The 27,727-nt window shown below is 47.7% G+C and overlaps 1 protein-coding gene across 6 annotated transcripts; it reads right to left on the reverse strand.

The window, feature by feature from the left end:
- GJC1 (gap junction protein gamma 1) lies at nucleotides 1-26,702 on the reverse strand. Of its 6 annotated transcripts, none has more exons than XM_040617514.1 (5): nucleotides 26,628-26,667; nucleotides 15,211-15,283; nucleotides 6,495-6,609; nucleotides 4,474-4,549; nucleotides 1-4,346 (listed from the first exon to the last, which is right to left on the reverse strand). In XM_040617514.1, exon 5 carries the CDS (start codon nucleotides 4,325-4,327, stop codon nucleotides 3,146-3,148), a length of 1,182 nt encoding a protein of 393 aa, XP_040473448.1. In that variant the 5' UTR covers nucleotides 4,328-4,346; nucleotides 4,474-4,549; nucleotides 6,495-6,609; nucleotides 15,211-15,283; nucleotides 26,628-26,667; the 3' UTR covers nucleotides 1-3,145. The 6 variants fall into 6 exon arrangements, with proteins under 6 accessions (XP_040473448.1, XP_040473447.1, XP_040473450.1 ...); XM_040617513.1 differs by lacking the exon at nucleotides 26,628-26,667 and adding an exon at nucleotides 24,567-25,939; XM_040617516.1 differs by lacking the exon at nucleotides 15,211-15,283 and having other exon boundaries at nucleotides 26,628-26,702.
- Nucleotides 26,703-27,727: the final 1,025 nt, after the last annotated feature.

The following is a 27,727-nucleotide window of genomic DNA, read 5'->3' on the forward strand; positions in this document are numbered from 1 at the left end:
TGCAGAAAGGCAGCTGGTTTCTAACCAACTCTTTATTATGCTAAACAAGGTCAAATATATAAAAATTCCAAGTTGTGGCTCTAAGACAAATCATTAAAATATCCCTCTCCTTCCCTCACATGTTCAGAGCATATTCTACTGCTGAGAAAAAAGAAGCCGTCTCACTCAGACTGGAGTAATCCACTGGATTTAATAGAATATTTTTTTTTGCCAAACTGCATCCAAAACCAGAGAATGACAACACAAACCCATGTTACGTTCAGTATTTTTTGTCCAAAAGTCTCTTCTGAACGGTTATTTTGGAATGGCCTACATTAAGCCAAAGCAAGAGAGCATTTTAAAGTAATGCATGTATCATTTCTTCAAAAGGAAAAATCAAGCCTGATACTTTGAAACTGAATACAGTCACAGACATGAACATTTAGAGCTTTAACAGAGACCCTCTACTAATAACAAACACTCAGTTTCAAAGAAAATGTGCACTTTATACACAATTAAACTGAAAACAAAAAAACAGTAATAGAAACAGCTCCATTACTTTGCATTTTCGGAATGAATTCAGTGCTGGGATTGGAATATTCTATACACTCTGCTCACTAACGGGAATATCTACTGGTGTGGACAAAAGCTCACAGGACTGACCTGAGACGGTAGCTTTAAGTGGAAATGGTTTAGATCATTAATTGGGAAATGGCTAATACAAACAACAGGGGAAGCAGCTGCCATGAACCAGTTTTGTTTTAAGCCGCTAACAAGAAACTGCTGTAGTTTGTGTAGAGAGCAGCAACAGCAAAGGATTTTCACTTCTTGACATTTGGTGGTGAAAGGCTGTTCCGAAACCACTGCAAGGGGTTAAGAGCAACGTAACCCTTTTGGGAAGCTGAAAAAAACAACCCCGGTGTCGGGAGGAGTGGATTGTAGCCATGTATCCGTGTTTATCTCCAGGCTCCAAATGTCTTTCCCTAGCACTTTCAGACAACACATTTTCCACCCAGCTTCTCCATCACACTCACAGCTTTCTGCTAGCAAACCCTCTCTGCCCATCTTCAGGCAGCGTGCTTCTCTTCAGACTCCTGTTTAATTAGAGGAGCGCTATTAATAAACTCCCTCTCACCCCCCAGAGCTAGTCCCATCTCACGGCTAGCTGTCCCTGCCTGCAAGTCCGCTTAAGCTTTTAAAAACTGCTCTGTACTTACTGTGTTACTTACTTACACTTGCTTACAGACATCACCCTGAAACTTTCCTGCATAAAATTCAGAGGTTGCTCCTTCCCCGGAGCAGTGGCCAGGAGTTGCTGCTAAGCAAAAAGCCAGAAAGGTCTCTGCTGGAGGTGAACCAGAGAAGCTCTCGCTGGCAGAGGGTGGCACTGGCTCTGGGCACCCTTACGTCCCCCAAAGCAGAGCTGGGATCCACGCCTGGACAGTGAAACCAGACCAAAAATCCATTCAGCAAAATGCCTATTTTCAGCAAGTGCTTGGGTAGAGGACAACTGCGAGCATATGCTCATATCCCCTTAGTTCAAATTTAACGGAAAGCCTGTGCTCAGCTGTTCTACGGGACAGGAAGCGAGTATGGGTTTGCCGGTGTCCTCCCCGGAGCCTTGCTTCCCAACCCTGCTCCTGACTAGGCTGTAACGAGGGCACTAACGACTGAGCCTCAAAATACCACAGTCCTGCTTGAAACAAGCCCCCCAAACATATTAAAGCACACAAAAACCTAACAAAAAAAAAAAAAAAAAAAAAGAGAGAGAGCAGAGCAAGGTCCTGAATACATTATAAATAGTAGCAAAAAGCATACACTTTTATCAGCATCTCTCAAACATCAACGCGCATCCTTGCCAAAAAGACACCGCCAAAGGCAGCGAATACCGCATTCTCCTTTTTCTAATTATAAATTCAAGTTTAATGCCAAAACCACAAAACGCCAAATCTGACTGGTCTCTCAAGCAGAAATCTAAATTATACGTATTGCTCTGTCTGAACTAAATTCCTCTGACATAATGGAAAGAAGAGGGGTCTGGGATAAGGCAGTATCATTGATATTCGGAAAGGGCTTTATAAAACTCTTACAGACAGCTCATGTGTCCTGGCTGCAGGGAGAGGAAGGTTATTCCTCGAGTGTAATGCACGGAGAAACAAAATTACCGTGACACCATCTAACCAGATTACCTTGGAAGAGACAGAAATCTTATCCAAAAGGTATCATAACAACTTCATGCCCTTGGGGAGCAGGGCGTTACGTAACAGCAGATCTCAAAAGCATCTCTTTCCATAGATACCACATGAAGATACAGAATTACTGAATCCAGCAACTTCTATTTACTTTTTTTTTTTTTTTTTTTTTTTCCTAAATTGTTCTACAGGAGTTTGAAGTCTCCCTTCCCTCCTGTTGCATACAGATTGCAGGGAGGTCTGAGCCCTCTCTGCATTACAGCTGGCACTCTCACTCTGAATGCAAGCACTCTCACACACACACATTTTTCCTGTAAGTAATTTTCCATGGAGGGAAACTGTAGTACATCGTGGCTACAGTATGACACTTTACAAGTAGCACATCATTTTTGTAAAAGACAGAGTCAAGAGCACCGTTAACAGATGTTTTCCAAATTTTTCACTGCTCTGCTGCTCAGTGACTGGCACCTGTGGGCTGCCTGGATAACCGGAGACTCCTCTGTGCTGTCTGCATGTTCAAGGCACTTTTGAAATGCAGCATAGAAAGTTTTACGTTTAAAACAAGGAAGAACAATGACGAAACTGCGGACCACAGTAATAAAACTAGCAAAATGCTAACAGCTACCCATTGCTTTCTCCTCATTAATATAAAAAAGCGCAACATCAGAGATCCAGTGTACAAATACAAAAAATTGTGCATAATAAATGTACTATAATACTGTACATACAGCATAAACCGTTCAATGAGAATGATTTAAATATGCCTATGTGTCTCCTGACTTGGAAGACAGAAGAATAAAGTTCTATAATCCCAGAATATGCATACAAACCCTTTCTGAGAGGTTGAATCACTAGCCAACGGTATCCCTGAAAATAAACAGAGTCAAATATTTACTTAATGGAAGCCATTATTCAAGGGGTTGCTGGTTATGATAAACTAGGAGAAAAAACACAGTATATGAACTCAGCCAACATTAAATCCAGACAGAGTTCTTCCCATCTCCTGACTTGCTACTGGCACTGCTTTTGTTTGAGCCTGCTTTGGATTTCTTCTCTCTGGAACTGCTGGGATTGTTTTGGTTGTTGTAAGCCTGGATTGCGAGGTCCAGGTGCTCCTGAGCCACTTTGATTTCCCTCTGCAGATTTTCCAGGTCGGCAGGAATGTTTTCTTCGTTGCTTCCATACTGCTGTTCCTGAGCTATATTGGCTTTGTTCTGTTTGTAGGCCATTTTGGCGTTGGACAGTTCGGTATATTGCATTTGCTCTGGCTTGACCGCGATGTTATAGCCAGGAGGAGCAGATGGCGTATTCCAAGTAAAAGGGTAGTTATACGTACCGGAGTCTTCTAGCTCTTTCCTCTTGTTATTCAGTGTGTCTCGGATTGTGCCAAATCCCAAATGGAGCATCTCCCAGACATTCAAAAGTAAACACATGCAGCTCACCCCATACATTATTAGCAGGAAAATGGTCTTTTCGGTTGGCCTTGAAATGAAACAATCTATCTTGTGCGGGCACGGCTTCCTGCTGCACACAAATATGGGGCTGACTTCAAAGCCGTACAAAAAATACTGACCCACGAGAAAGCCGATTTCAAAGGTAGTCCTCGCCAGAAGCTGCAGGACATAAATTTTCATGAGTCCATCTTCACGAATTCGCCGCCTGCCGTCATGCTTAGCTTTAGCAGGGGCCTGCTGCTCTTTGTTTTCCCGTTCACTTTCCAGCTCTATTTCTGGGTACATCATTGGGTCCTCCTCGTGGTCCTCCTCAGTTTCCTCTAAGCCACGGTGTTGCTTCCATCGCATGGAAAAGCTTTTGCTCCTGATTCTTCTGTCAGCTTCGCTGTGTTCCACCATCCGGGCGATTTTATGAATTGCATAGCCTAAATACATTACAGATGGAGTGGCAACAAGAATGATCTGGAAGACCCAAAACCTCACATGCGAGAGAGGAGCGAAAGCGTCGTAACAAACATTCTCACAGCCAGGCTGCTCCGTGTTGCACACAAACTTGCTTTGCTCATCATAATAAATGGATTCTCCTCCCACAGCGGTTAGGACAATCCGAAATACAATCAACACTGTCAGCCAGATTTTGCCAACAAAGGTTGAGTGATTGTGGATCTCCTCTAATAGACGGGTCAGGAAACTCCAACTCATGGTGGTCTAATAGTTTTATCTAAAAAACAAACAAACCCCCAAATATTTATGAGTTCATCAGCTTGAGCCTAAACAGCGCAACATGCAACCAAGAGAGAGAACTATAGAATTTTACAACCAACATGCAACCATGTTTGTAACATCACCTGTTACCGGGAAACTCCAGCTGCCAGAATTTGCTTGAAGATCCTACGTCTCCTCTGCAGGGTTTTGAGAAGCGTGCTACAAAAGAAAGCAGCAGTTAACTGCCATTTCACAAGCAAAACGCGTTCCCAAAGCTACTCCCGAGTAGAGAGAGACGGCTGCTCTGTATTTCAAACATTAATAAAAACATTTACACTTGAGGCTTTTGGTCTCCAAAACACAGTGGAGCGAAAGCTAAGCTCCCATGAAATTTCATGGGCTCTGTTGGCTACGTCCCATCACGAACCACAAGATTCATTTTAACTGCACAGAGGTGGCCAAGCCTTGTTAAAGCCTGAGCCAGCAATCTCGACCTTGACCACAGCCCACAGAGAGAAACTGCTTTCTCCACAGGGCAATGCCAGCTGTCTTGAGACAGAAATGAATCAGCCAGCCCAAACCCGAGAAGCTAGCAACTGCTGTTATCTTTAACTTAAAGGCAGGACAACATAAGTGACCCGAGCAGTGCTACCCTGCAGGTCCAGCCCAGAGACAGGGTTTGACCTAAGGAACATCTACCTTCTAACCTGATGCTCAAAACATTGCATGTATTTGGGTTCAGTCCCTTCGGGAGGCTAAAAATCTCCCCTCCAGAGCCAGAGAAGACTTTAGTATGTATTTTGTGATGGGTTTGGGGGGAGTGGAAGGAAAATCTAGTTAATAAAAGCAATCTATCAAAAATTTTAGATGAGGTACTAGTTGGGAGATCATAGTGATTGAGTCACCACCACTGGAGGTATTTACAAAACGTGTAGATGTGGCACTTACGGACATCGTTTAATGATGGACTTGGCAGTGCTGGGTTAATGGAAGATCTTAAAAGTTCTTTTCCAACCTAAACGATTCTCTGGTTCCATAAATTCTCAAACCTAACAGTAAAAAACCCATCAGTGGAAACCCACAGCTAGCAACCCTATGCGGTATTACATGAACAACACGTAGCGACGTTACAGGCCCACCTGGAGGCTCAAAGGAGTGAAACTGGTAAAACATTGAGCACAGGAAGAACTGTTGGATGTTGTTACAGCATGGGGATAAGACATCTTTCAGTCCTCTGATGATGTCAAATACCAATTTTTCAAACATTATTAACAGAAAATTTTGCATCAGAACATTTGGTGAAAGACCCTAAAACCAGAACTGGACAAGTCTGGCACTCTCATCTTAAAAGTGATTTATTCTTAAGATCTGGAGAAATTCCAGGAGACCGGAAGAAAACCAGTATTTGCAACTATTCAACTTCTTCTGTATAACTACAGAGTTGCTCACAGGCAAAATAATGAAATATGAGGGGATGCAGTCAATACAGAATTAAAGGATATATATGTAATCCCCCTTCTGGTGAAATTCAGTGTTTCATTGAAAAGGCAACAGCACAGACATAATGCAGATGGGCTGTGTAGGACATTTGATTTTTTACTTCGTGACAGCACGAGGAAAAAATAGCGTAGGAGAGTATTAAAAAAAGACCAAATTAAATGAATCAAAAGTAACAAAGGTCTTGACAAATGATTCCCACATTAGAACCAAGATCAACTGCATGTAATTATAGCAAGTTCTGCAAAGACCAGGAATAGACCTGGCAACTAGGCTGTATCTTCCTCAGACCTGACCAGAAAATGGCTGCTGACAAAATCTGCAAGTGGCACAGAAGTTTGCAGGCTGACAAATAAAGACGAGTTATCAGCGATGCAGAAAAACACAGATTGCTCGAGAGGCTGAGTCCACTGAAACAAAACCACCGCTTCAACCAAGCTTAATGCAAAGACATGCAGCTAAGGACAAGAACAGCAGTCTTTTTTTTTCTTTTTTTCTTTTTTTTTTCCCCCAAAGGAGAGCAGTTTGCTTGGACCTCAGTTAACAGGGAGGGGAGCTAGGGTCCTAATGGAGGAGCATCTCAATGCGAGCTGGTGATACAGCAGAGATGATTGATGCAACCCTTGGCTGCATCACATGCAAACAGGGGCAAGGAAGGTGATCTTACCTCCTTGTTAGCAAGACAGCACCCAGTGCCTGTGTCTGCATCCTTCAGAACTTGCTTAAATATCAGAGAGTGAACATGTGAGTCTCAAAACCAGCTGAAGGATCGGGGAAGATGCCTAAAAGTGAGAGATTTCGAGAATTCAATTTATTTAGCTGGGAAACATGGGAAAAAAATAAAGGATTATAATCTAGCGGCTGTCAGTTGCGCATGCAATCAATCCAAGGTTTACAATCATAGCTCTTCCTTCTACGCAACCATTATTCTGCAGACAGAATTGTCTTAAATAACATGTTTTTAACAGGAAAAACCAGAGGCACTGCCTTACTGCAACAGGTGACTTCACACCCTACACACCCCTTTCAGAAAGGCACCCAAGTACAGCTCTTGCAACCCCGAGTTCCGCATTAGTGGCCCAAGAGACTGTGCTTCAGACACCCGCAGGCTCGGCGCTTCCCAGCAGCTCGAGGGGTCGGGGTACGCTATGCGCCTGAGGAGCCTCCAACACCCGAACAGAAAAGGCAGGTGAACCCCACACCTGGAACCGGGGGCTACGGAGGGAAGAGCCACAACACTCGCACCCACACCAAGCTGCACTGCCGATCCAGCCGCCGAGCGCGGGCACTAACGGGACATGCTGTGTCCGGTGGGAGAGGCCCTGGGGGTGCTGGCTGGTGGCCGGCCGGACGTGAGCCAGCAGCGTGCCTGGCTGGCCAAGGCGGCCAACAGCGTCCCGGCTTGCACCAGCAGCAGCGTGGCCAGCAGGGAGGTGCTGAGGTGTGCCCAGAGATGGGCGATGGAGCCGGGGAAGGGGCTGGGGCACCAGTCTGATGGGGGGCGGCTGGGGGGGCTGGGGGGGTTCGGCCTGGAGAGGAGGGGGCTCAGGGGGGACCCGATCGCTCCCTACAGCTGCCTGGCAGGGGGCTGTAGGCAGGGGGGTCGGTCTCTGCTCCCAGGTAACAAGGGACAGGACGAGAGGGAGCAGCCTCAGGTTGTGCCAGGGGAGGGTTAGGTTGGGTGTCGGGAAACATTTCTTCACCAAAAGGGGTTGTCAAGCACTGGAACCGGCTGCTCAAGTAAGTGGTTGAGTCACCATCCCTGGAGGCACTTAAAAGACGTGTAGATGTGGCACTTAGGGACATGGTTTAGTGGTGGACTTGGCCGCGCTGGGTTAATGGCTGCACTCTTAAAGGTCTTTTCTAACCTAAACAATTCTATGATTCTATAATTTTCTACATGCCACTAACTGACACGTTGTAATTCGTCAATTTAAAATGAGACAAAACCCAAGGGAGTTTAAGAAGGGGTTAACTTTCCCTTGCTGAAAATGTCAGGACCAAACTCTTTTCTAAAAGTAAACTACTAAGTAAATTTGAAATGAATTAAGTACTGTTGCCAATGTAAATTTGACATAAAAGCAGGAACTAGCCTTCACATTTTCAGATACTGTCAATGTTGACCCATCAGTGGCTATGAGCCGAGAAGTTTGCCATCAGCACTGGTTTCAATAGGAGAGGGGCCGCTGAACCTTTCATTTTAGACAAGCTGCTACCTCCACATCTAATAAATTCTCCTGAGGCGTTTATCAGCTTTCCACAGCGCAGACCCCGTACCTGCGGCTGGCTGACCCTCGCCCCCTCGGCAGCGGCTCGGAGCAGCAGACAGCCACCGCAGGGCACACTCTGGCCCACTTAGAACGGGCTTCAGGAGAAAGACGGGGCTCACGTCCTGGGTTCCACCGGTTATATAAATGAACAGAGTGACAAACCTACACACAGGCACTGACCACACAGACCGGTACATTTATGTTAACCACAGCGTTCGGGTGTGGATGGCGACGTCACCAGACAAGCACGTAATAACCACGACTCCTGCCGGTTACAGAGTTCTGGCTGCAGAGGTGCGAAGCTGCTGAAGAGCTCCGATTCTCTTCAACAAGAAAGTGTCACGTTCTAAATTTAGTTTTAGTCCAGAGCAGAGCTACTGACACAAATAAGGGAGAGCCAGCCAGCAGGCAAAGAACTTCCTTGTCTTTATGGAAACATTTTGATTCAAGTAAAATGACCTGTAAAATAAAAAATGACCTGTAAATAAAAAAAACCCCCTTTCTTTCACTGGAAATGTTCAGCCCATCAAAATTAAACATAATATGGTTTTTATGTTTTATGTAAATTAAACATAAAATTTCCAAACAGAATTACAGCATTTGAAATGGCAGTGTCCTTCAGTTCCATGAGATCGGCCAAGGTCAGAGGCTGCATGTTCCTGCCTTTACAACACACGTACTGCAGGACCCAGATATATTGCAGTAACCTTCACCGAACGTACACTTAGCATCTCTCAGATTTTGTGTTCTGATACTATTTAATTCAATAATTTTCCATTGTTTGAAACAAAAGTCTATGGACACTGACACGCTTCTGAAAAAGGCAAAATGTCAGCAATTTCAGCTAATTTAAGTCATGGCAGAAAATGCATTTGAGAGAGACTTTCATTCCTTGTATTTGTCATAAATTCATTCCAGCACTTCCAGCGGAGGAGGCTCCTCAGAGCAGCCAGAATATACAATGCAAATAATGTGACGTTTATCTCTGACAGCAAGCTGGCTCCCGCAAATAAAGTTTTGCAGATGCGGCCGTCCAGAAAGAATAAAGAAGAATTTGGAGCAGGTACATGGGAAAAAAGAAATTAGCTTTAGGTTAAGAGATTCACCGCAGGAAATCTCTTGAGTTACTTTAACATGGCTATTGTTCATGTACAGACAGACAGTGAACAGTCCCTGTTGTGTGCAGCTTCCCCTACCCAGCCCATGCGTGGCTCAAATGTGAATTTAAACGCGGGGTTGATTTCACCTCATTTCAGCTTTCTCACCTAATTGTGATGGTCTCCCACCAGTCAAGGAGGGAAGAACAGCACCTCAGAGGAGCAGTTTACTGCAGCAACCTTAAAGTTCTGACTTTGGATAAGACAGCTGAAGCGTGGCAGGGATGGACAGTGGGACAAGGAAGGATGGAAGCAGCTGGAACCATGGTGACTCTGGAGGAAAGCTCCCAGCAGTGCCTGCAGACCCCCAGGATGTATGGCACCTGTAAGGCGGTGCCGTATACAGCAGCCAACAGCCTCACTCCAGGCTGTCAAGTCCCAAATGCCTTCAGCCTTGTGTCAGCACAAACTGTGCCCCATCCCAGTACAAACTGGATCCTCTGGCCATGTCCCAGTAATGACTGGCCCATGTTCCTACGCAAACTGAATCTCCTGGCCTCCTCTCAGTACAGGCTGGGCCCCCTCCCAGTACAAACTGGATGCCCTTGACCCTGTTCCAGTACAAACTGGCAGCTGTAGCCCAAAGCATCTGAGCCCGATGACAGCAGGCAGCATGTGGATGTTTGGTTTAGTGTCAGGCAGTCCTGCAAGTAGCAGAGTTGGACTCAGTGGTTCCATCCTCTCTGGAGACACCCTCCCCCGGCTATGTCCACAGCTGGCTATGGGCTTCAGCTCATCACTGAGTTCTCCCTGGAACAGAGGTGAAGAGCAGTGCAGGAGCACACCTTCCAGCCGTGAGACCCAGCCCCTGGAGGGGAACAGGGAGCCGAAGCTCTCAGGTTCCTCGGAATTTCAGTTCACCAGCACCTTCTCAGACAAGGTTTGTCTCAAACACATATATAGGAGGAAGATTTCGTAGCCAAAAGGCAATTGTCAAGGGGAATATATTTACGGGAAAACTTTTTTCCCTTAAAATATGTCCTCCCATGTCACGCTAATGAAATTTGATTAATTTATTAATGATATATTTGTTTTGTTTTGTTTTTAAGCAGTTCTAAATCATGTGCTGAGCAGAAAAAAAAATCAAGAATAAATGCATGGCAATTCTGTTGATAATCAAAAGAGGTTTCATGCTGCATGAAAGTAAAATTGGGCCCACAGGCTAATTAAAACCGGATTTGAATTAGGATGAATAAATAATTAGCATTATTCATTCAGATCTCATTTACATTGAAATGTAAGAAATCGCATGATTTACAATTATTCTTGTGGAAGCATGAGGGTTCTTTTTTTTTTTTTTTTTTTTTTTTTGTGTTAAACCGGAAAAATAAGTAAGACCTTATTGTTTAAGAAAGGAGAAAGTTGTGGCCAGACCCAGCACTGGCAACATACCAGCACACCACAAATCCTGTTGAGTATTGTGCCGATGCTACCTGCCTTCCTGACCTGAGCAGCAATTCCACTGTCCATCCTCCTAAGTGACACAAGGGGAAGGATGTGGGGATCTTCCTGGGGTAAGACAAATAAATCACTGCTATCATCCTTCCATCATTTGTAAAGGACGCCGGCTCAATCACCACCAACTTTATTCCTATGCTTTTCAAAACTGTTTACAGTACGGTGCAGCTGAAAAAGACTAAGTAAACAACTGTACTGAATTTTAGATTTAATCTATATTATAGAATATTTGGGAGTGAGAGGGCTGTGACTTTTGGGACAACACACAGCACTTGTTCAAGTAAATAATCTGTCATCTGGCAAGTCTCATATGGCAAACAGCAGAGAACAGTTATGAAAAAGCCACAGCATCAATGTCAATTTGGAAACAACTTCTGAACGGTGCCTTCAAATCCCAGGCATGCTAACAAGGTTCTGCTGCTCCCCAGACCAATTCCCCTCGAGTCTAAAAAACCCCTCATTGAATTACGAGACTGCAGATCCTATGCAGGATATAAATAGAACACTAAAATATGGGTAAGAGGTAGAGATATAAAAAGATTCTTGTGCTGTCAAAAAAATAAAGATGTCAAATACGTATCTTTTTGAAAATCAATGTACATACACCCACCCAAGCATCCAGCTTAAAAAGAAACCGGAATGTGCAGATAAGACATGAACCTCCAGTAGCCTCAGTGTGCCCTCTAGGTAATGCCAGCATGGAAAGCCAAGTGACAATTTTAGCAACACTCCCCTGCAGTGACACAATTCAAATGAAATTGCAGCGTGTTTCATGCTGGCCAAAACTAGCATTTACTTCAGCTACAGCAGCCAACGCTCCTCCAGGAAGATCGTCTCCAGGGCAGACACCCCAGAGCGTGCGAGATCCCAGCTTTGGAAGAGCGGTGTCCGCTGGGGCAGCCCGCGCACCCCGTGCCGCAGCACAAGGACATGATGAACCGTGAGCCTGACTCGAGTTCAGCTGGGAGCAGAAGCCTGCAGTGAGAACAGGCTTTGTCAAAAATGGAGGCTGGGCTGCAGAGTCTCTGTTCTCTCATGAGATTTTCGGAGACCTGTTCTGGGGTCTTTGTCAGCCTGAATCCCTTGATACATGCCCAGCATTCAGTAAGCTTTCCAAACAATGGGAACGAGGTGTACCAGCTCGGAGGCTGCTATAGTGAGCTCCTCAATTTGGCATTTCTGCAGCGACTCAGAGCAGAGTCGTCAGATGCTTGGCAAACCTGAGCAGGCTGTTCTTCAGATCTGTCCTACAGACTTGAGGTATCGAGAAGCAGAAGCAAGCCCCAGGTGATGCTTGCACTCTGGTGATGTGAAATGTAATAATGGAGAAAATAAAGCGGTCAGCAGATTACACGGCAAGACGCCGTGTGCTGTTTGACAGCCTCTGCAACGAAACACTTGATCCTCAGGGCAACAAGGCACAGTCAAACTGACACAGCATCGCACCAAACCTCGGTTGTACCAGCACAGTGCCAACGCTGAAGCTTGTAGCGCAAACAACCCCTCTCCCTACACAACTTGTGCGTTGGGAACCTGCATAATTTTGTTGGACACTGAAAACAAGGAATTGCAAGGTAGGTAAAGGGCAAATTTTTTTATTCTTCTGCAAAGAGTTTGAAGCTGAAGTTCAAGCCATGCTAGAGGAAACACCCAACACTGCTGTTTTGAAGATCAAGGCCAAGTGTTTAATCAAAACCTGAGCTCTCGGATTGCCAGCCCAGACTGCCTGCAGGCAACAGGGCCAGGGACTGCCACTTGTACCCTTGAAACCCAAAGATCAGGAGGGTATCAGCGACTGTTTCGACCAACTGAAATGACCTTCAGACAGCGTGAGCATGGTCTCAGTATGGATTCAGGTCCACAAAACACTCCTGACCGAGCTGCCAATTCCCTTTCTTCCATACTAAGTGGATCCTGCAGGCTTTTCCAGGAGATGATCGTACAGATACAGAAGTCATCTCCCGGACACCAAGAAGTTCTCTCTAGGAGCTGCTCCCAAACTAGATATCCAATTGAAAAGACACCACGTGCTCCCTAGCTCATGGCTACTAAACCCTGTTTCAGACACACGAGGTGTTACCACTTGCCAAAATACTTCAGAGATCAAACACACCAAATGCCCAACAAGTCTGATACTGCGATTGCTTCTTTGTAAGTGACAAAACCACCCATTTACTTCAGTCATTTATATTTTGAAGATGCTTAACCTCTAGGTTCCCTTGTACTCATATGCATTATCTTAAAAAATGTGTAATATTCCACCAACTGGTGGGATATTTTAAACTACCATATTCTATCTCCCAAAAAGGGTCAACTGAGAGCAGGTTGGCAGGCCCATGTTCAGCCGGGTTTTAAATACCTCCAAGGATGGAGACTCCACAAGCTCTCTCGGCAGCCTGTCCCTACATCTGACCACACTCACAGTAAAAAAAAAAAGCTTTTCTGAAGTTTAAGTGGATTTTCCTGTGTTTCAAACTGTGCCCCTCACCATTCCCTGGGTACCACTGAGAAGAGTCTGGGACAACATCAGCCAGGAAATTTTTCCTGTAAGAATGAACGTAATAGAGGGGGCACAAGTTACAGGCACTTGAAACACACAGGCAAGTGACACTGTGACCTAAGAACCTTCCCGCTCACAGTACAGGACAGTTGCCCCAAAAAGCACAGGCTGCTGCTGTGTAGTCACCCCCTGACAGACCCTGTGCGGTTCCACCAGCATTGGCATAATAATAAACACAAAATGTTATTAAAATATTAAAAATATTGTACTGTTGACTATCGCACCTGTGTTCTCAGCAGTTATTTTAACAAATACAGGCAATGGAAGGGTAAAGGTAGAAAAGATGCTGTGGGGATGATGGCAAAAGGCAGGTAGGTACTAAGTGACCAACACCAATCCAAAGCAAGAGTGCAACGGACAGCAGGGCTGGGGTTACTGCTCACACTCGCTTAATGAATCCCACAAATTCAGCTCATTTCAGGACACGCTTGCCAGCTTGCAAACAGCAGAGGGAAAGAAACTGCAGGACAGCACCTGTGCAGGCAGGCCTGGCACCGTCACACGGGGCTGCACCCCGAGACACGCAGGGGAAGAGCGGAGTCCAGGCAAAGCAAAACAACTTGTGCACTGAAAGGAACAGGAGCACAACGCCCTGACACCTCCGACCTAGCAACAGACACCTCCACACCAAGACCCAGAGCACTGCAGCAAGAAAAGAAGGAAAAAACATATTTCCCCAGACAGACCCAAAAGGTCTCCGGTCCAAATTAAGGAATACACAAGTACCATTGCGTGTTAGATCCACAGCAAAGTCAGCAAGGGACACACACTGCTGGAGAGCAACAGCCTTTTTACAGGCTAGAGCACTTGTGCACTTACCTGGGTCCCTCCATCCCTCCTGCAACAGGGTCTGGGTAAAGGCCATCTTCACTTGCATACCGTTTCAGTCAGGCATCAGAGAGATTTCCCTGTCTTGATGTGATTAGTGAGTCAAATAACCACAACACCCCTTTAACTACTCCCGATTCCACTGCAGCCAACAGCACCACAGCATTTCCCCACTGGGCTCCTCCTATATGCTCAGAGGGATGAGTGTCAAAAGAAAATGACACACTGGAGGCAGCTGACCCAAATATCACTCTCACGGCCATTTCGGGAAAGGAGAGAGAAGCCAAAAGAGAGCAGTTCTGTCGGCTCCTGTACATCAGAAGGCTGCCACTTGGCTGAGCGGAGGCAATCAAATGGGGACGAACACCTAATTCCCTCACCACCATTTTATGACAGTCAAAAGAAACTATGATAGTGTTTGCTTCATAGATAAGCCTCAAAAACTAGCATGAACGGCTTGTAAATAAAACAGATACCACATACCATGACACAGTCTGCCACAATGTCCCCAGTCACCCATTCTGCAACATGGCAGTTATTTCACTGTGACCCAAATTCAAAAGACGACCTTTATTTCCCAGCTCTGTCATCTGGTCTAGTACGAGACACTGCCTCACCCTACAATTACACCAAATTCATCTAACATTTGCTTCAACAGCAGCTTTTTAGAGAAGGAAGGATGTTCAGATGGCAGATGGGGACACTAAACCCTCACTACCAACTGCTTTACATGACATCCAGCGCTTGCCATAGCTCTGCTAAACCTGGTCAGACCTTCTACTTGCTGCGATATGGAGGACCAGGCAGTTTTGCAGACCTCTGTGACTTCACACAACCGTACATCTCCCTGGGCAGAGAGCACCAAGCTCGGGAAGACGGCAGCCAGCCACACCAGAAGGCCACCTTCTCACTGTCAGTTACCAGTATACCACAACAATCAATGAGGATGGTGTGGGGAACACCTACAGTCAAGGACAGAATGACAGCACCTCGCTAGACTGTCAAAACCCCTCTAGCAACGCGATGCCCCGTGCACGGTACAGGTGCTCCTTCCCGAGCACCATGCAGAGAGCAAGGGGTCTGCTACGAGACAGCAGCAAGCACACAAACCTGCCAGGAGAGCTTGCTTGCCTTCCTGCCAAATGCTGGCCTGCTGCTTCGACTTCCCTCAAGTGCCACTAACCTGCAGAAATAATTGAAGAGTTTTAAGTATGATTGGTTTTGAGGAAAGGAGCTTAGTGAATCAGAGCAGATTGCTATGCTGGCATTAAAACGTTACTCCAGCTTGAGTTCAACAAGCCTTAACAACTTTATTTCGCCAAAGATAAAATTTAGGATATGAAGACGCACATAAATTCACTACGTGAATTATTTCCTGAAAAAAAAAAATGTTTCCTGTAGTGAAATAAGAAACCCAAAATCGTAATCTTCTGAAAGACCTGAATACTCCTCTAGACCCTCTTGGGAAGAGACCTGAAGCACTCGCTGACAAACTCCCTATGCTCCATCACACCAGCTGGGAGAACACACGCGTACCAACTGGGTGGGTTTTTTTCTTTCTGAGAATAGCCACAAATAACTCTGTTTTCTAAGAGGAAGCTAGAAGCCCTTTCCCCACTGTGCCTCATCATGCCCCAGAGAAAGGCACACTCCACCAAGCACTGAGCAGCAGGCAGGTCATTTTTTGCCATCTGACTGCTCTACATGGCCATGTATTTGTTATCAGACTTAATATCAACAGAGATTATGAAAATTAGCAGCAAATTTAAGGCTGATTAGCCTCCCAGATGCATGGAAACTGCTTAAGCCAAGCATGTGACTTGATGTGAGAGTGCGAACAGGACAAGGCTATGGTATATACTGTCTGGTCCTGCTGGAGACGGAAAAAAGCACACTGAGATACTACAGGCACAACTGTGGGCAGTGTGACTGTACTAAGCTTCCCCCAGTTTCTTATCTCCAAGTTTTCAAGATTTTAGGAGGGTGGTTACATTTTGATACAACCTCAGCCACCGAGTGAACTTCATGCTTATTTTGTACATGTTCTCTTCAAGCTCCAACCAGGTGACAGCAGGGTCACCACCACCATCTATCAAGACCACAGAAAAATCCCAATTCACTGTCTCAACACAAAGTGGGCATCAGTGTGAACAGGATCATAAAGCGCCAGTCAGGTCAGCGGTCTGGCCTTGAAAGACCTCAGTTAGAAAAATACCTAGAACACCAGAAATTGTATAAAATTGTATAAATTGTATAAATATATATGTATATATAAAATTGTATAAAACCGTACTTTTCTTACAACTAAAAGAAAATAATACGAACATATAGCAGAACCTGTACCAACAGGAGGACCTCCTTTTAGAAAGCAAACCGGTGGCCTCTGCACTCTTTGGAAAACCCGGCTCGCTCCCAAGTCTGGCCAAAGCCTTGCTGCACATTTGGATACGAGTAACTTCCCATCTTCCATTACCAAAACAAACAGTTCACAGGCAAATACGAAGCAGAGACAAAAAAAGTTACCACAGTAGACTGCTTCAGTGATGAATGCAGACACAGCCTTGCTATTCCACCCAGCACATATTCAGAGATCTATCACCATCTACACCAGCTATCACCTCACCAGCTCTCTGAAGGGTTAAATCAGTGGCACGTGCAAAGGGCCCCACCACTTTCTAACGCAGAGGTGAGCAGGTCTACTTGCAAAAATATTCTTAATCCTTTTGAGCGTTCACTGTATCACAAATCCTCATTCACTCAACGGGGGATTAGCGGCAAGTGACATAATTCCTAGTAAGAAACCACGGATTATTTGGTGGATGCTCTCACTAAGGCAACCCATACCTACTCTGCCAAGTCCACAGAATCACAGAACGGTTTGGGTCTGAAGAGGCCTTAAAGGCCACCCAGCCGAACCCCCTGCCACAGGCAGGGACATCTGTCACCAGACCAGGTTGCTCCCAGCCCCGTCCAGCCTGACCCTGGACACTGCCAGGGACGGGGCATCCACCGCTGCTCTGGGCAGCCTGCGCCAGCGCCTCAGCGCCCTCACCTCAAAATACTTCTTCCTTATCTTCAGTCTAAACCTGATCTCTTGCAGTTTAAAACCACTGCCCCTTGTCCTGTCGCTACAAGCCCCAGGAAAGCCTTCCTTGTAAGCCCCCTTTAAGTATTCAACAGCCACAGCAAGGTCTCCCCAGAGCCTTCTCTGAGCCGAAGGACCCCCGCTCCCCCCAGCCCCCTCGGCCTCTCCCCACAGCAGAGCTGTTCCAGCCCTCGGGAAATTTCTGTGGCCTCCTCTGGAGCCGCTCCAACAGGGCCGTGTCTGCCTTGTGCTGGGGACCCCGAGCTGGACGCAGAGCTCTGGCGGGGTCTCACCAGAGCAGAGCAGAGGGGTGCGTCCCCTCCCTCAACCTGCCGGCCACGTTGCTCCCATCTATCCTATGACTAAAACAGCTGCTCCCCCACCACTTTGTTACAACTCCAGATACCCGTCTGCATCCCGAGGGAGCCGCCCTGCAGAAAGCCACACCACCTGGAACACGCTCATTTCTTAACGCTACTAAAAGAGACGACAATGCCACACAGGAAAAACGACGTGACTTCGTTATGCACAGTCACAGCGCTAGAAACAGCCCCAGCCTCCTCGCCAGCCACATTCCTCCAGGGGCTCTCTGGGAAGCTGAAGTGACTGGAGAGGAGGTTACAGAACAAAAAGCCAAAATGACGAGTAATGGGTGGGGAGGATGCGGTGGCGCTCACCAAAGCAGGTAACGGAGCTTGGAGCTGGAACAGCCCATCTGGTTACAGCCTTTCTTAAAATTGCCTTGGTACAGGGAGGCAAGCGCCACGTCACCTCCGTAAGACAAGGCTTGCAAAGAAAATCGTGGTGAACTGCAGGCCCCCGAACCCAGCATTTGTACAGGACTAATTAGACAATATTATACAGACTAGAATTAGTGGACAGTTGATATATCTGTATAATCACAATCTACCGGGGCAAAAGTCAGTGTGGCTTCTGTAAAGGGACTGCCACCCTCACAAAGGGATTTTTAAGATCTGCGAGTCCCTCTCATCAAAAGCTTCTTTTAGGGACACCAAAAGCCCACACTGGAAAAGGGACTGTCCCTGCATGGAAAAACAACTGGGTGAAAGATAACAGAGTAGGAGTAAACAGTCATTTCCTGCAAGGGAGGGAGGTCAGAGTGGAGTTTCGCAGGCAGAGAGGCTGGGACCAGGATGCTGTTTGAGTACAACGCAACAGTGAAGTGGGTGGGATGTGACCAAGGATCCTGATGGCAATCTTCAAGGCAAGGAAGACAAGCAACCATGAAAAATGGCTGAAGGACCCTGTGACTCTAAGTAACCTGGCAATAAAATGTCAGATGAAATTCTACATAGATTAAGTGATACATACACTGAATAAGTAAAAAAAAAAATAAAAAAAATCTCAACTTCACACCAAAAAATACGTGCCCTGAAGTGGCCTCAGCAGGCAGATCATCCTGGGGCTCTCAGGCTGCTCTGTGGAAGCTCCGGCACCACTCAGAACAGTCCAGAAAGTCAAGAGCACTTTACAAGTGTTAGCAATGGGCAAGTGGATGAACAGCACGCGCTGCTGTGCCACCGTGAGCACCCGTGGCTCACCCACGTCCTGGCCACGGTGTACAGCCCTGGTCACTCTCGCCATCCCCTGTCACGGAAAGAGAGAAGAACAGAAACTGCTTTGTTGAAGAGGTATGGACTGGCTGGTGTAGGGAAGAACAGTGAGAAATCCAAAGGGGGGAAAGAGAGTAGGGAGCTGTAAAATCTGGAGTAGCCTGGAGAAGGAAAGCCCCTTAAAAACTGGAAAAAAAAAAAAACAAAACAAGAGACGATGCTTCACACAACAGGTAAGTCTCCAGGCAGAAAGCAGTCAAAAAGCTGAGAGGGGTTTCACACACGCTTCTCCAGCACCTTCGCTGTAGCCTCCACTCAGGCCAGTGTCAGGAACAAAACTCCGAACCAGGGGGACATGGAATACAATCCAGCTGTTCCAGCTAGAACAGCTCCTGGCTGTTCTAAAGGAGCCAGGAGCGAGTGTCTCCCCTGGGGGCTGTGGGAAGAGTGCGTTAATAAATCAGCGAAAAGACTGGTGCTGGTGGAAGGCAAAAGGAAAAAAATAATTGGTAACTCAGGTTACTAATCATTGATAAGTTACAGCTGATCGGTATTCAGTATTTACTTGTTGGACAAATCTCAGGCAATAGGCATGCTTGAAGGACAGCAATGATTTATTTCTGTCGATATCTCTCCAGCACAATCCTCCAGGGAATTGGATTTTGCTGGCATCCAGATCGATAAGGTTTTGCCACAGATTGCAAAGAGAGCAAGAGCAGGCTGAGGAATACAAATCTAGCTGCGTATTGACACAGAGGTGGAACATTTCAAGTAAACTCCAGAAAGAGCAAAGACTACATGAACCAAGAAATAAAGATGATCATTTCCATGAGGCTATATGGAAGATCACTGTGTACTTCCTTCCAAACAATTTTTTTTTTTTTTAATATCATTGGAATCACAGTTTCCACTGTGAAAATTCTTGTCCTTTTAGAAACAGTTTAACTATGTATTTGAATGTCAGCTAAGTAACTCTTGGGAATTAATAAGTAAAATTCAGTCATTTCTCAAATACTTAAATATGTTTACCATGAAAATTGGGAGATTTGTAGGAGGAGATACTGCATGAAAGACTGCACACCTGCAAGACACACATTAAGAAACTTAATTATTTTTAAAAACTAACACCGGGGCTAGCCCCAGGTGCACAATCTAGCACCCAGCCTCTTGCCTGCCTACAGATGTTTCTCTAAGCCCAGGCCCCGGGATTATGCCGTGTTACTTGTCAGCCCCTGAATCCGTAACGGGCAAGACTGCCCGGAGTTACCAGGGAGTCAGAAACTCACCCTGAAGGTAACATGGAAACACACAAGAAACACGATCACTCTTCCAGGCTCTCTGCTATTTTAAGCGTGACAGAGATACAGAATTTTACAGTGACTTGTTATACCTGAGTCTGGCACGGCTGCACCACTCGCAAGTGTCCAACACTGGGATGTCACCGTGAGCAGGAGCCAACATCCCCTGATGCCACCAGCACCATCACTCATCCCTTAAGGCGTGTATTCCCGAGGCGCACCACAGCTAGACCCAGGTTTAGACCCAGAAGTCATTAGATACAGACCCAGAAGTCATTTTTCCACATCCCTTCACCAGTTTAGCTCAATCAGAAAAGTGGAAACAACTGGCTCCAGCACCCTGCATTTTTTTGGGAGGGCTTTGGGGATTTTTAGAAGAGAAGATGCGCTGCACACAGCTACCTACAAGGCAAATAACCCGGGGAAAGCAGATTAACAGCTGAGCTGAACACCACAACGAGTATTCAAAGGAAAAAAATAAAAAGCAATTGCCAGCCACTTCTCCAGCACCACCAAACATGTTTGTACTAAAAAGAACAGTAGGCAAAATCTGCTGGTCATCCGTATGTATGTCTTCTCGTACTTCAACAGTATCTTAAACGAGGTCAGGCACGCTCAGAATTGTTTTCTGACAAATTTGTAACTAAAAAGGTGGAACTAATATCTGTAAGAGCTGAAAGCTGGTTTCATGTACTTATTTAGGCAAAAAAAGCTGGCTGACTCCAACGATTTTCATCTAAGCAAGGTAATAGAGAAAAATCCTTCATTCCTGTGTAAAAATGTAAATCCCGGGTCAGTGAGCCATTTAAGCACATGCCTAATGTAAAGCTTGAAAGAAATCCTGCTAATAACCAGGTTGCTTGCATATTTACAGTTTGGCACGGGCTTAAGCACCTGGATGATCTGGATATACCCCATAGCCCCCGGAAAAGAGACTAAAACAGGCTGGTCTGTGAATTAATCACAGTGGTATGAACAGAACCGCTAATATTAAACCAGGGAGGGATTGTATGTGTGAGTGTGTTGAAGCATCTGTTCAAGTTTAGGCATATAAAACATTTTTCAGCCCAATGACTCCATAGGGAAATGCCTCATACATCAGCTCAACTGACTCAATTTTTCCATCACATTTCCCTTAATATAGTTTTGTCCACAAATACACCGTTCTTTTTTTCCAAATATAGCTTTTTATTTATAGTGTCAGAAAACCTTGTAACTTGTGTTATGACTTAAATCCCTGGGTTCTTCTTTGAGATATAATCATTAAAGAATTATTAGCCAGTATTGAGGTATGAAACTAAGTTACCTACGACTGCAGAAGGAAAAGGGATTTCTTCTTGCTACAGTATCTACTGTTCTTGGTATGTCCTTCACCAGAAAACACCCAATAACGCTGTAACTGCCCAACCATACATCACCGTATGTCAATTTAGCCCACAGCACATCTGGGAACTTTCACCTTAAATCTTCGTTTTACACGAAGGAAAAGCCAAGTTTTTAAAAATCCCAACCGGATCTTCCAGACAGTCCACAACTGGGGGAGAACGATGCGTCACCACCCAAGCAGTGATAACAATTCATATTTATGGTACGAGGTCAGAAGAGGAAATTTCACATTGCCCTTCTTCCCTTCCAAGGAGCATTCTGAAGATAAATTCTTTTTTTTTTTTTTTTTTGGCTTTTAACAGAAAGAGAAGAGCCTATCAAAACCGCGATGAAGAATAGCCAGTGAATAGGTAATTTAGACATTTAAAAAGCATGAGTTTTCCTTCAGAGGCAGATTTTCAACATCCAGCAATACTGCACACAGCAAGGGAAATGTGATTTAATAAGAATTTGACCATTATTAACAACAACTTCAGACAAGAAAAAGCACAGCACATTATTACATGGCACAAGTACGGGACAGTGGAATTCCACTCCTGCTGCTCGTGGGAAATGCAAAGACCAGCTGGAAAGACTGATAATGACATAGGGTTCTGCAATAAAATATTCATTCACAAGGCACGGCAAATGGGATCACTTCCCAGCCACCCGTGAGGAGCTGACCAGGTTGTAGTCCAGGGACCACTTTGCAGAGGTGCATCTGTAATTCAAGGAGTCGCCTTGTGTGCTGGGCAGAGATGCTAGGAAGGAACACGCTTCCCTGTATGTGTCAGCAGTGCTGAAGTACAGCAACCATAAAAAATAGGGAATATTAATGGGACTTTTTCAATAACAATAATTTACTACCTATTAACCAGATTAAAAATAAAGAAGTCTGGAGCACAAACTCCATAAAGCACTTTGCTGAGTGGCAGCACAAAACCCAAAAGCTGGAAACAGGGTGGGAAGAAAGGATCACCTTCCTCCTAACGAGAGCAGCGCTCATCCTCTCGGACCACAGGGAGGCCAGACAACAAAGGGGTCCATTATCTGCTGAGGTTTTTACTCCAACTGTTTAATGATCCATTACCGTTGTCTGAGTTTGTGCCGCTATTCAGAAAATCCTGCCTGAGCAATAAGGCTGAGCCATAAGTGAGGTACCTGCCGCAACTTGCTCTGTGCGGCCGACGTTTAAAAAAATAGACGGTGAAAACCTGAAGCGGCGTTAGAAAAGAGCCACAAAATTGCCTCCCTCTTCCCAGCTCGATGCTAATAGTGATGCTACAGACTGATTTCATAACTTTTCTTCTCAGCCACATGGCCCCTTGCAGGTACGAATGACCACGTGGGGAACACGGGCAAATCACCAAAATTAACCGGAGGAGCACAGCCCGCCTGAGTGCCCCCATTCCCAGCTCACACGCACCCTTCTGTGATTTAGCAGCTCTGGGTTGAAAGCTCACTAGGCTGTAACCCTCCAGCATCACGGCTTGGCCGAAAAAGAAGCGTCAGCCGCCCTGCAAGCGTCTGCCAGCTCCAGCTTCCCCAGCAGAAGTACCTGAGGCACAGGAGTGTCAGTAACCCAGTCCACAAGATACCCAACGCAGGCGCCTTCAGGATTAAACAGCTCTGGGCTGCGTATTCCTAGGCTGCTTTGCTGGTCCTCAGTGGCTGAGCTACACCCATGCACAACGGCAGGCACTGCAAAAAGTGCACTGGACCTCATAATTTTCTAGGCTAAAAGTGATGTTTTGGAGAGGTTGGGGGGGGGGGGGAGGGGGGTTTGGGAGTCACTGAAGTTGCTGGCAGTCAGTAAATTACTAAGTCAACAAATCTCTGTGTTAAAATTCATCGTGAAGTCTCCATAAGTGATTAGATTTCACAGCTTACGAGAATTTTGCTTTTAAATCTTGCCCTTGTCAGCTATAAAACCATACAAAGCCAGAAAACACCTTTCTAGATAAAGTTTCACCAAAGCAACCCAATTCCCAAACCGATTACCTTTTGAACCACAGAAAAGTCTTCAGAAAAAATGTGCCGACAACTAAAACTCATCAGCATATGCTAAAATACTTAGTAAATTCTTACAATTGGTCAAAAATTGCCTAGCATCTGATCACTGCCTTGCTATGCCTTTGTCCTCACAAACTCACTCATAAACTGTTAATGAGCTTTCTTTTAACCTTTCCCCTGTTAAGAGGCGGACAGGACCACTGAAAGCCCTCACCGTCAGCGTGTTTTCCAACCCTTTTCAGGGCTCTTTGCTAACTTGTTCAAACTAAGCTGCCATGCTCTCAAGTCTGTGACCCCAATTTTTCAGTTATTTACTGATATTTGCACCACCTGTGAGTTACCTGCAATTACTTGGTTGTCTGCTTTGAAGTAACAGGCGAAAATAAACACTAATGAAGGGGTAAGAATGGCTATCAGGGGAACCTACCTAGAAAACAGATGTTTCATGACAATTCCTCACTTAAAATCACACATTCAGACTTGTGAGTTGCTTTAAAAAAAAACCCAAATCTTAATGCTATTGCATCAATTAAGAAAATACTTAATTTTTTAAATGACAATGTTGTCTATTAGCAGTAATTCAATAGTCCACTGAATCAGTGATAATATGAACTTGCAATACTAGCCTTAGAAGTGCTAACGGTAGTCCCTTTGATGAGGGTACAGCCAGCCATTAAGATTTTTTTAATAACTTCTCACAAACCGATCTAAAACTTCATAAAAGCTGGTTTGAAAAGCCACTACAAAGATGAGAGAAGATGGGTGATGAACCCAAGCAGCCACAACAAATAGCAGCAGTTTTAAAAAGAGATGGTCTTGTAAAACAAGTTTCCTGGGATCTGAAACACAAACGCTCAAACGTAGGTGTCAAAGCGTCCTAACGTATGTTCCTTGGTTTGTTTTGCCCCATCCTTTGCCATTTCATTTCAGAATGTCGCTCAAGTTCCCATTTTTTTGAGAAATACATTGCAAAAGGGTTGTTTTCTTACAAGGAGCCACAAGAATCCTCCCAGGGCAGACACCCACGCCCAGCACAACCGACCCCAAAGCACGCAGCCACGCTGCCCGCTCTCAGCGCACCACCAACTCCAGCTCACCTGAGCTTCTGCTCCGAGCCCCTCATCCTCCTACCTGGCCTCCTCCTCAGCCGCCGGCCGTGGTCAGGAGCCCCCTGGCCACGCTGTCGCGCAGGAAACCCCTGCAGTCAAACTAACTCAGCTCTGATCGTCAGGACAACTCATTTCATTAGCAGCTTTTGCCGCCGACCAGAGAGAGGGGAAGGACGGCCACCCAGCAGCCTGCGCATTCGTCAGACACAGAAAAAATGTAACGGTTCACCCCACCCACCGCCAAGCCCTTCAGACCTGCTTTAGTCACCAGCGCGACACAAGAGGGAAAACATTGTCCTCTCCTGCCTTTCTAGAACCGCAGAAATGCTGGAGTTAATTTTAGGATTGCTGGAAATACAGGACTTTCAGCTGTCTGCAGTTGTATGGGGGGAATAAGGAATGGCACAACAAGGCTCAAATTACCTGCGTGTTTGTATATTAATTTTCTTTTAAAAATTCTTACATATTCCGCTTCGCAGAACGCAGCTTACTTGTTCCCCCAGGAAAGCACAAGCATAACTTTGGGATATACTTGGAAAGAACCAAACATACAAAGAAGGGCACCTTTCCTTTGCTTAATCGCAAGTCTTGACAGAAAACAACAGCTTTCCCCTTCCAAATGGCCTGGACAAAGGCGGGTTTGGTAACTGGACTGGGGGCTGGTTCGCAGAACATCACCGTGGGACAGGTGGTTTTTTCTTCTACCAGTTATCCTCGACTTACAGCGAGCAGAAGACATGGAAATAATAACCAGAATAATCAATGGTCTACCAAAGACAAGGCTTTTGCTCTTCCTCTTATTTCTAAACACTAACTAAACACACAACGAAAAAGCTGCATCCGGTGCTACCAACTGTTGCTCGAGAATCCATACTGCGTGTCCATGCCCTAATCAAATCTCTATGCACTATCACCTGTTTGTAATCAATTTGACGGTGGAACAAAACCAGCACTTCGCCGGGAAGCGAGGTCACCATGACCAGAAAGCATCAGAACTAATTCCTACCAGTAGAAAAGAGAATCAGCTTAAAAAAAAAAGCCTGTAAAAATAACTGTACAAATGTCATTCTTGTGAGACTCTGTGACAAGGGGTCAAAGTTAGGCCCAACAGAGGCCAAAACTTTCATGACTGGATACAGGGGCAGAATTTTCCCCTCGTGCTCTGCGTTCGGATCAAGCACGGTGAAAGGCTGAAGGGCACGGCTGCACGTTCGCTCGGGACAAGGTTACCTCAGGCTGCCAACAGCGTTACAAACCGTGTCTGGCCTGGCCGAGGAGCTGCCGCTGCCTCGGCTCGTGTGGGCGCCGCGGCCGCCTGGGCTGAGCCCAGGGGCCCGCCGAGGCCTCGGGCCGGGCTGCGGCACCGGGCGGCCGGGCCAGCAGTGCGCGCCAGCGGGGTGGCCGGGAGCCGGTGCCTCTTAAGGTAATGATTAAAAAAAAAAAAAAGAAAAAAAACCCCAAACCGTTACTTGGACCTACGATCGGGGACAAGGAGAGTTTGTAGGGAACGGCACGCCCACCAGGGAAGCCGGGCGCTGCCGCCACCCGGCGCTACGCCCGCAGCGAAGGCGGCGACGCGACGCTGGGGCAGGACGAGGGGGACGGCCGGGCCCCGCGGGTGGCACACGGCGCGGCCCGAGGGGCGAAGGGCGAGCGGGGCTGGGCGGGCTCGACGGGGCCCACGCAGCGGCGGCGGGGGGCGCAGCGGCTGCCCCCGGACCCTCGCAGCGCCCCTGCGACCCTCGGAGCCCGCGGCTCGGTCCCCGCAGGCTCCCGCCTCCCTTCAGCCCCGTGCGCCTCGCTCCCCTCGCAGCTCCCGCCACCCCTCCGCGCCCGGCTCGGTCCCCCCGCAGCTCCCGCCACCCCTCCGCGCCCCGGCTCGGTCCCCCCGCAGCCCCCCGCCCGGGCTCGGTCCCCCCGCAGCCCCCCGCCCGGCTCGGTCCCCCCGCAGCCCCCCGCCCGGGCTCGGTCCCCCCGCAGCCCCCCGCCCGGGCTCGGTCCCCCCGCAGCTCCCCCGCCCGGGCTCGGTCCCCCCGCAGCTGCCGCCCCGCGGCCCGCTCCGAGCCGCCCCCGCCCCACTCACGCCGCCGCCCCGCGCGGCTCCAGCCCATGGTCGCGGCCGGGCCCCTCGGCCGCCCACACACGCCGCCGCGGCGGGGCCGCCGAGCCCGGGCCGGGGGCGCGGGGCGCATGCGCAAAGCCCCCTCCTGCCGCCAGCCCACCCGCCCCGGTGTGCGCCGCGGGGGGGCTTCGGCGTGGGGGGCTGGAAACAGGGTGCGGGAGCAGCTCCGTGGGGTTGGGGAACGGGAGGGGGGCACTGGGAGCGGGAGGGGGACACTGGGAACGGGACGGGGGCACTGGGAGCGGGAGGGGGGCACTCGGAGCTGGAGCGGGGGCAATGGGAGCGGGACAAGGCACTGGGAACGGGAGGGGGGCACTGGGAGCGGGACAGGGGCACTGGGAACGGGATGGAGCACTGGGAGCAGGAGAGGGGCACTGGCAGCAGGACAAGGCACTAGCAGTGGGACAAGGCACTGGGAGCAGGAGGGGGGGCACTGGCAGCGGGACGGGGGACACCGGGATCGGGAGGGGGGCGAGCATGCTAGGAGCAGGGCTGCAGCCAGGGTCACCAGGATGGGGACAGGGACACTGGGAGCAGGGCCGGGGGCACGCCACTGGGAGCCGGTCACTCAGGGCAGTGAGTCCCCCAGGGGCCTGTCAGGTCATTGGGGATGGGGGTAAAATGGGGACGACTGAGGGGTCAGCCCAGCGTCGCTGCTGCTGGCCCCGCCTGGGTGGGGGCACTGCCCCGGGCACGTCCCCGAGCTGGCTGCAGGGCCGGAGCCCCGGCCCCTGCCCTGGCACACGCCGTGCTGCGGGGGTGCCCCAGGCCCGGTGGGCGCAGGCGGGAAACTGCAGCCGCTCGGAAGGGGCCAGGGGCAGAGGCCGGCCACGCACGGCCCGTTTCCATGGAAAATTCCCAACCCGTGCGCGTGGGGCCAGGGCTTTGGCTGCAAGAGCTCGCGCGGCCGCTCAGGCTCCGCTGCGGGTCGGCGTTTTCCGGCTGCTGGGAAGAGCCTGCGTGAGAACTGGCTCCTTCCCACGCCTGCCCTGGCCGCATCCCAGCCCCCCTCCCGGGGTGAAAGCCGGGGTGACTTTGATCCACAGGGAGCCCCCGGGCAT

Source organism: Falco naumanni, chromosome 18 (genome assembly GCF_017639655.2).
Source record: "Falco naumanni isolate bFalNau1 chromosome 18, bFalNau1.pat, whole genome shotgun sequence".
Taxonomy (NCBI): Eukaryota; Metazoa; Chordata; class Aves; order Falconiformes; family Falconidae; genus Falco; species Falco naumanni.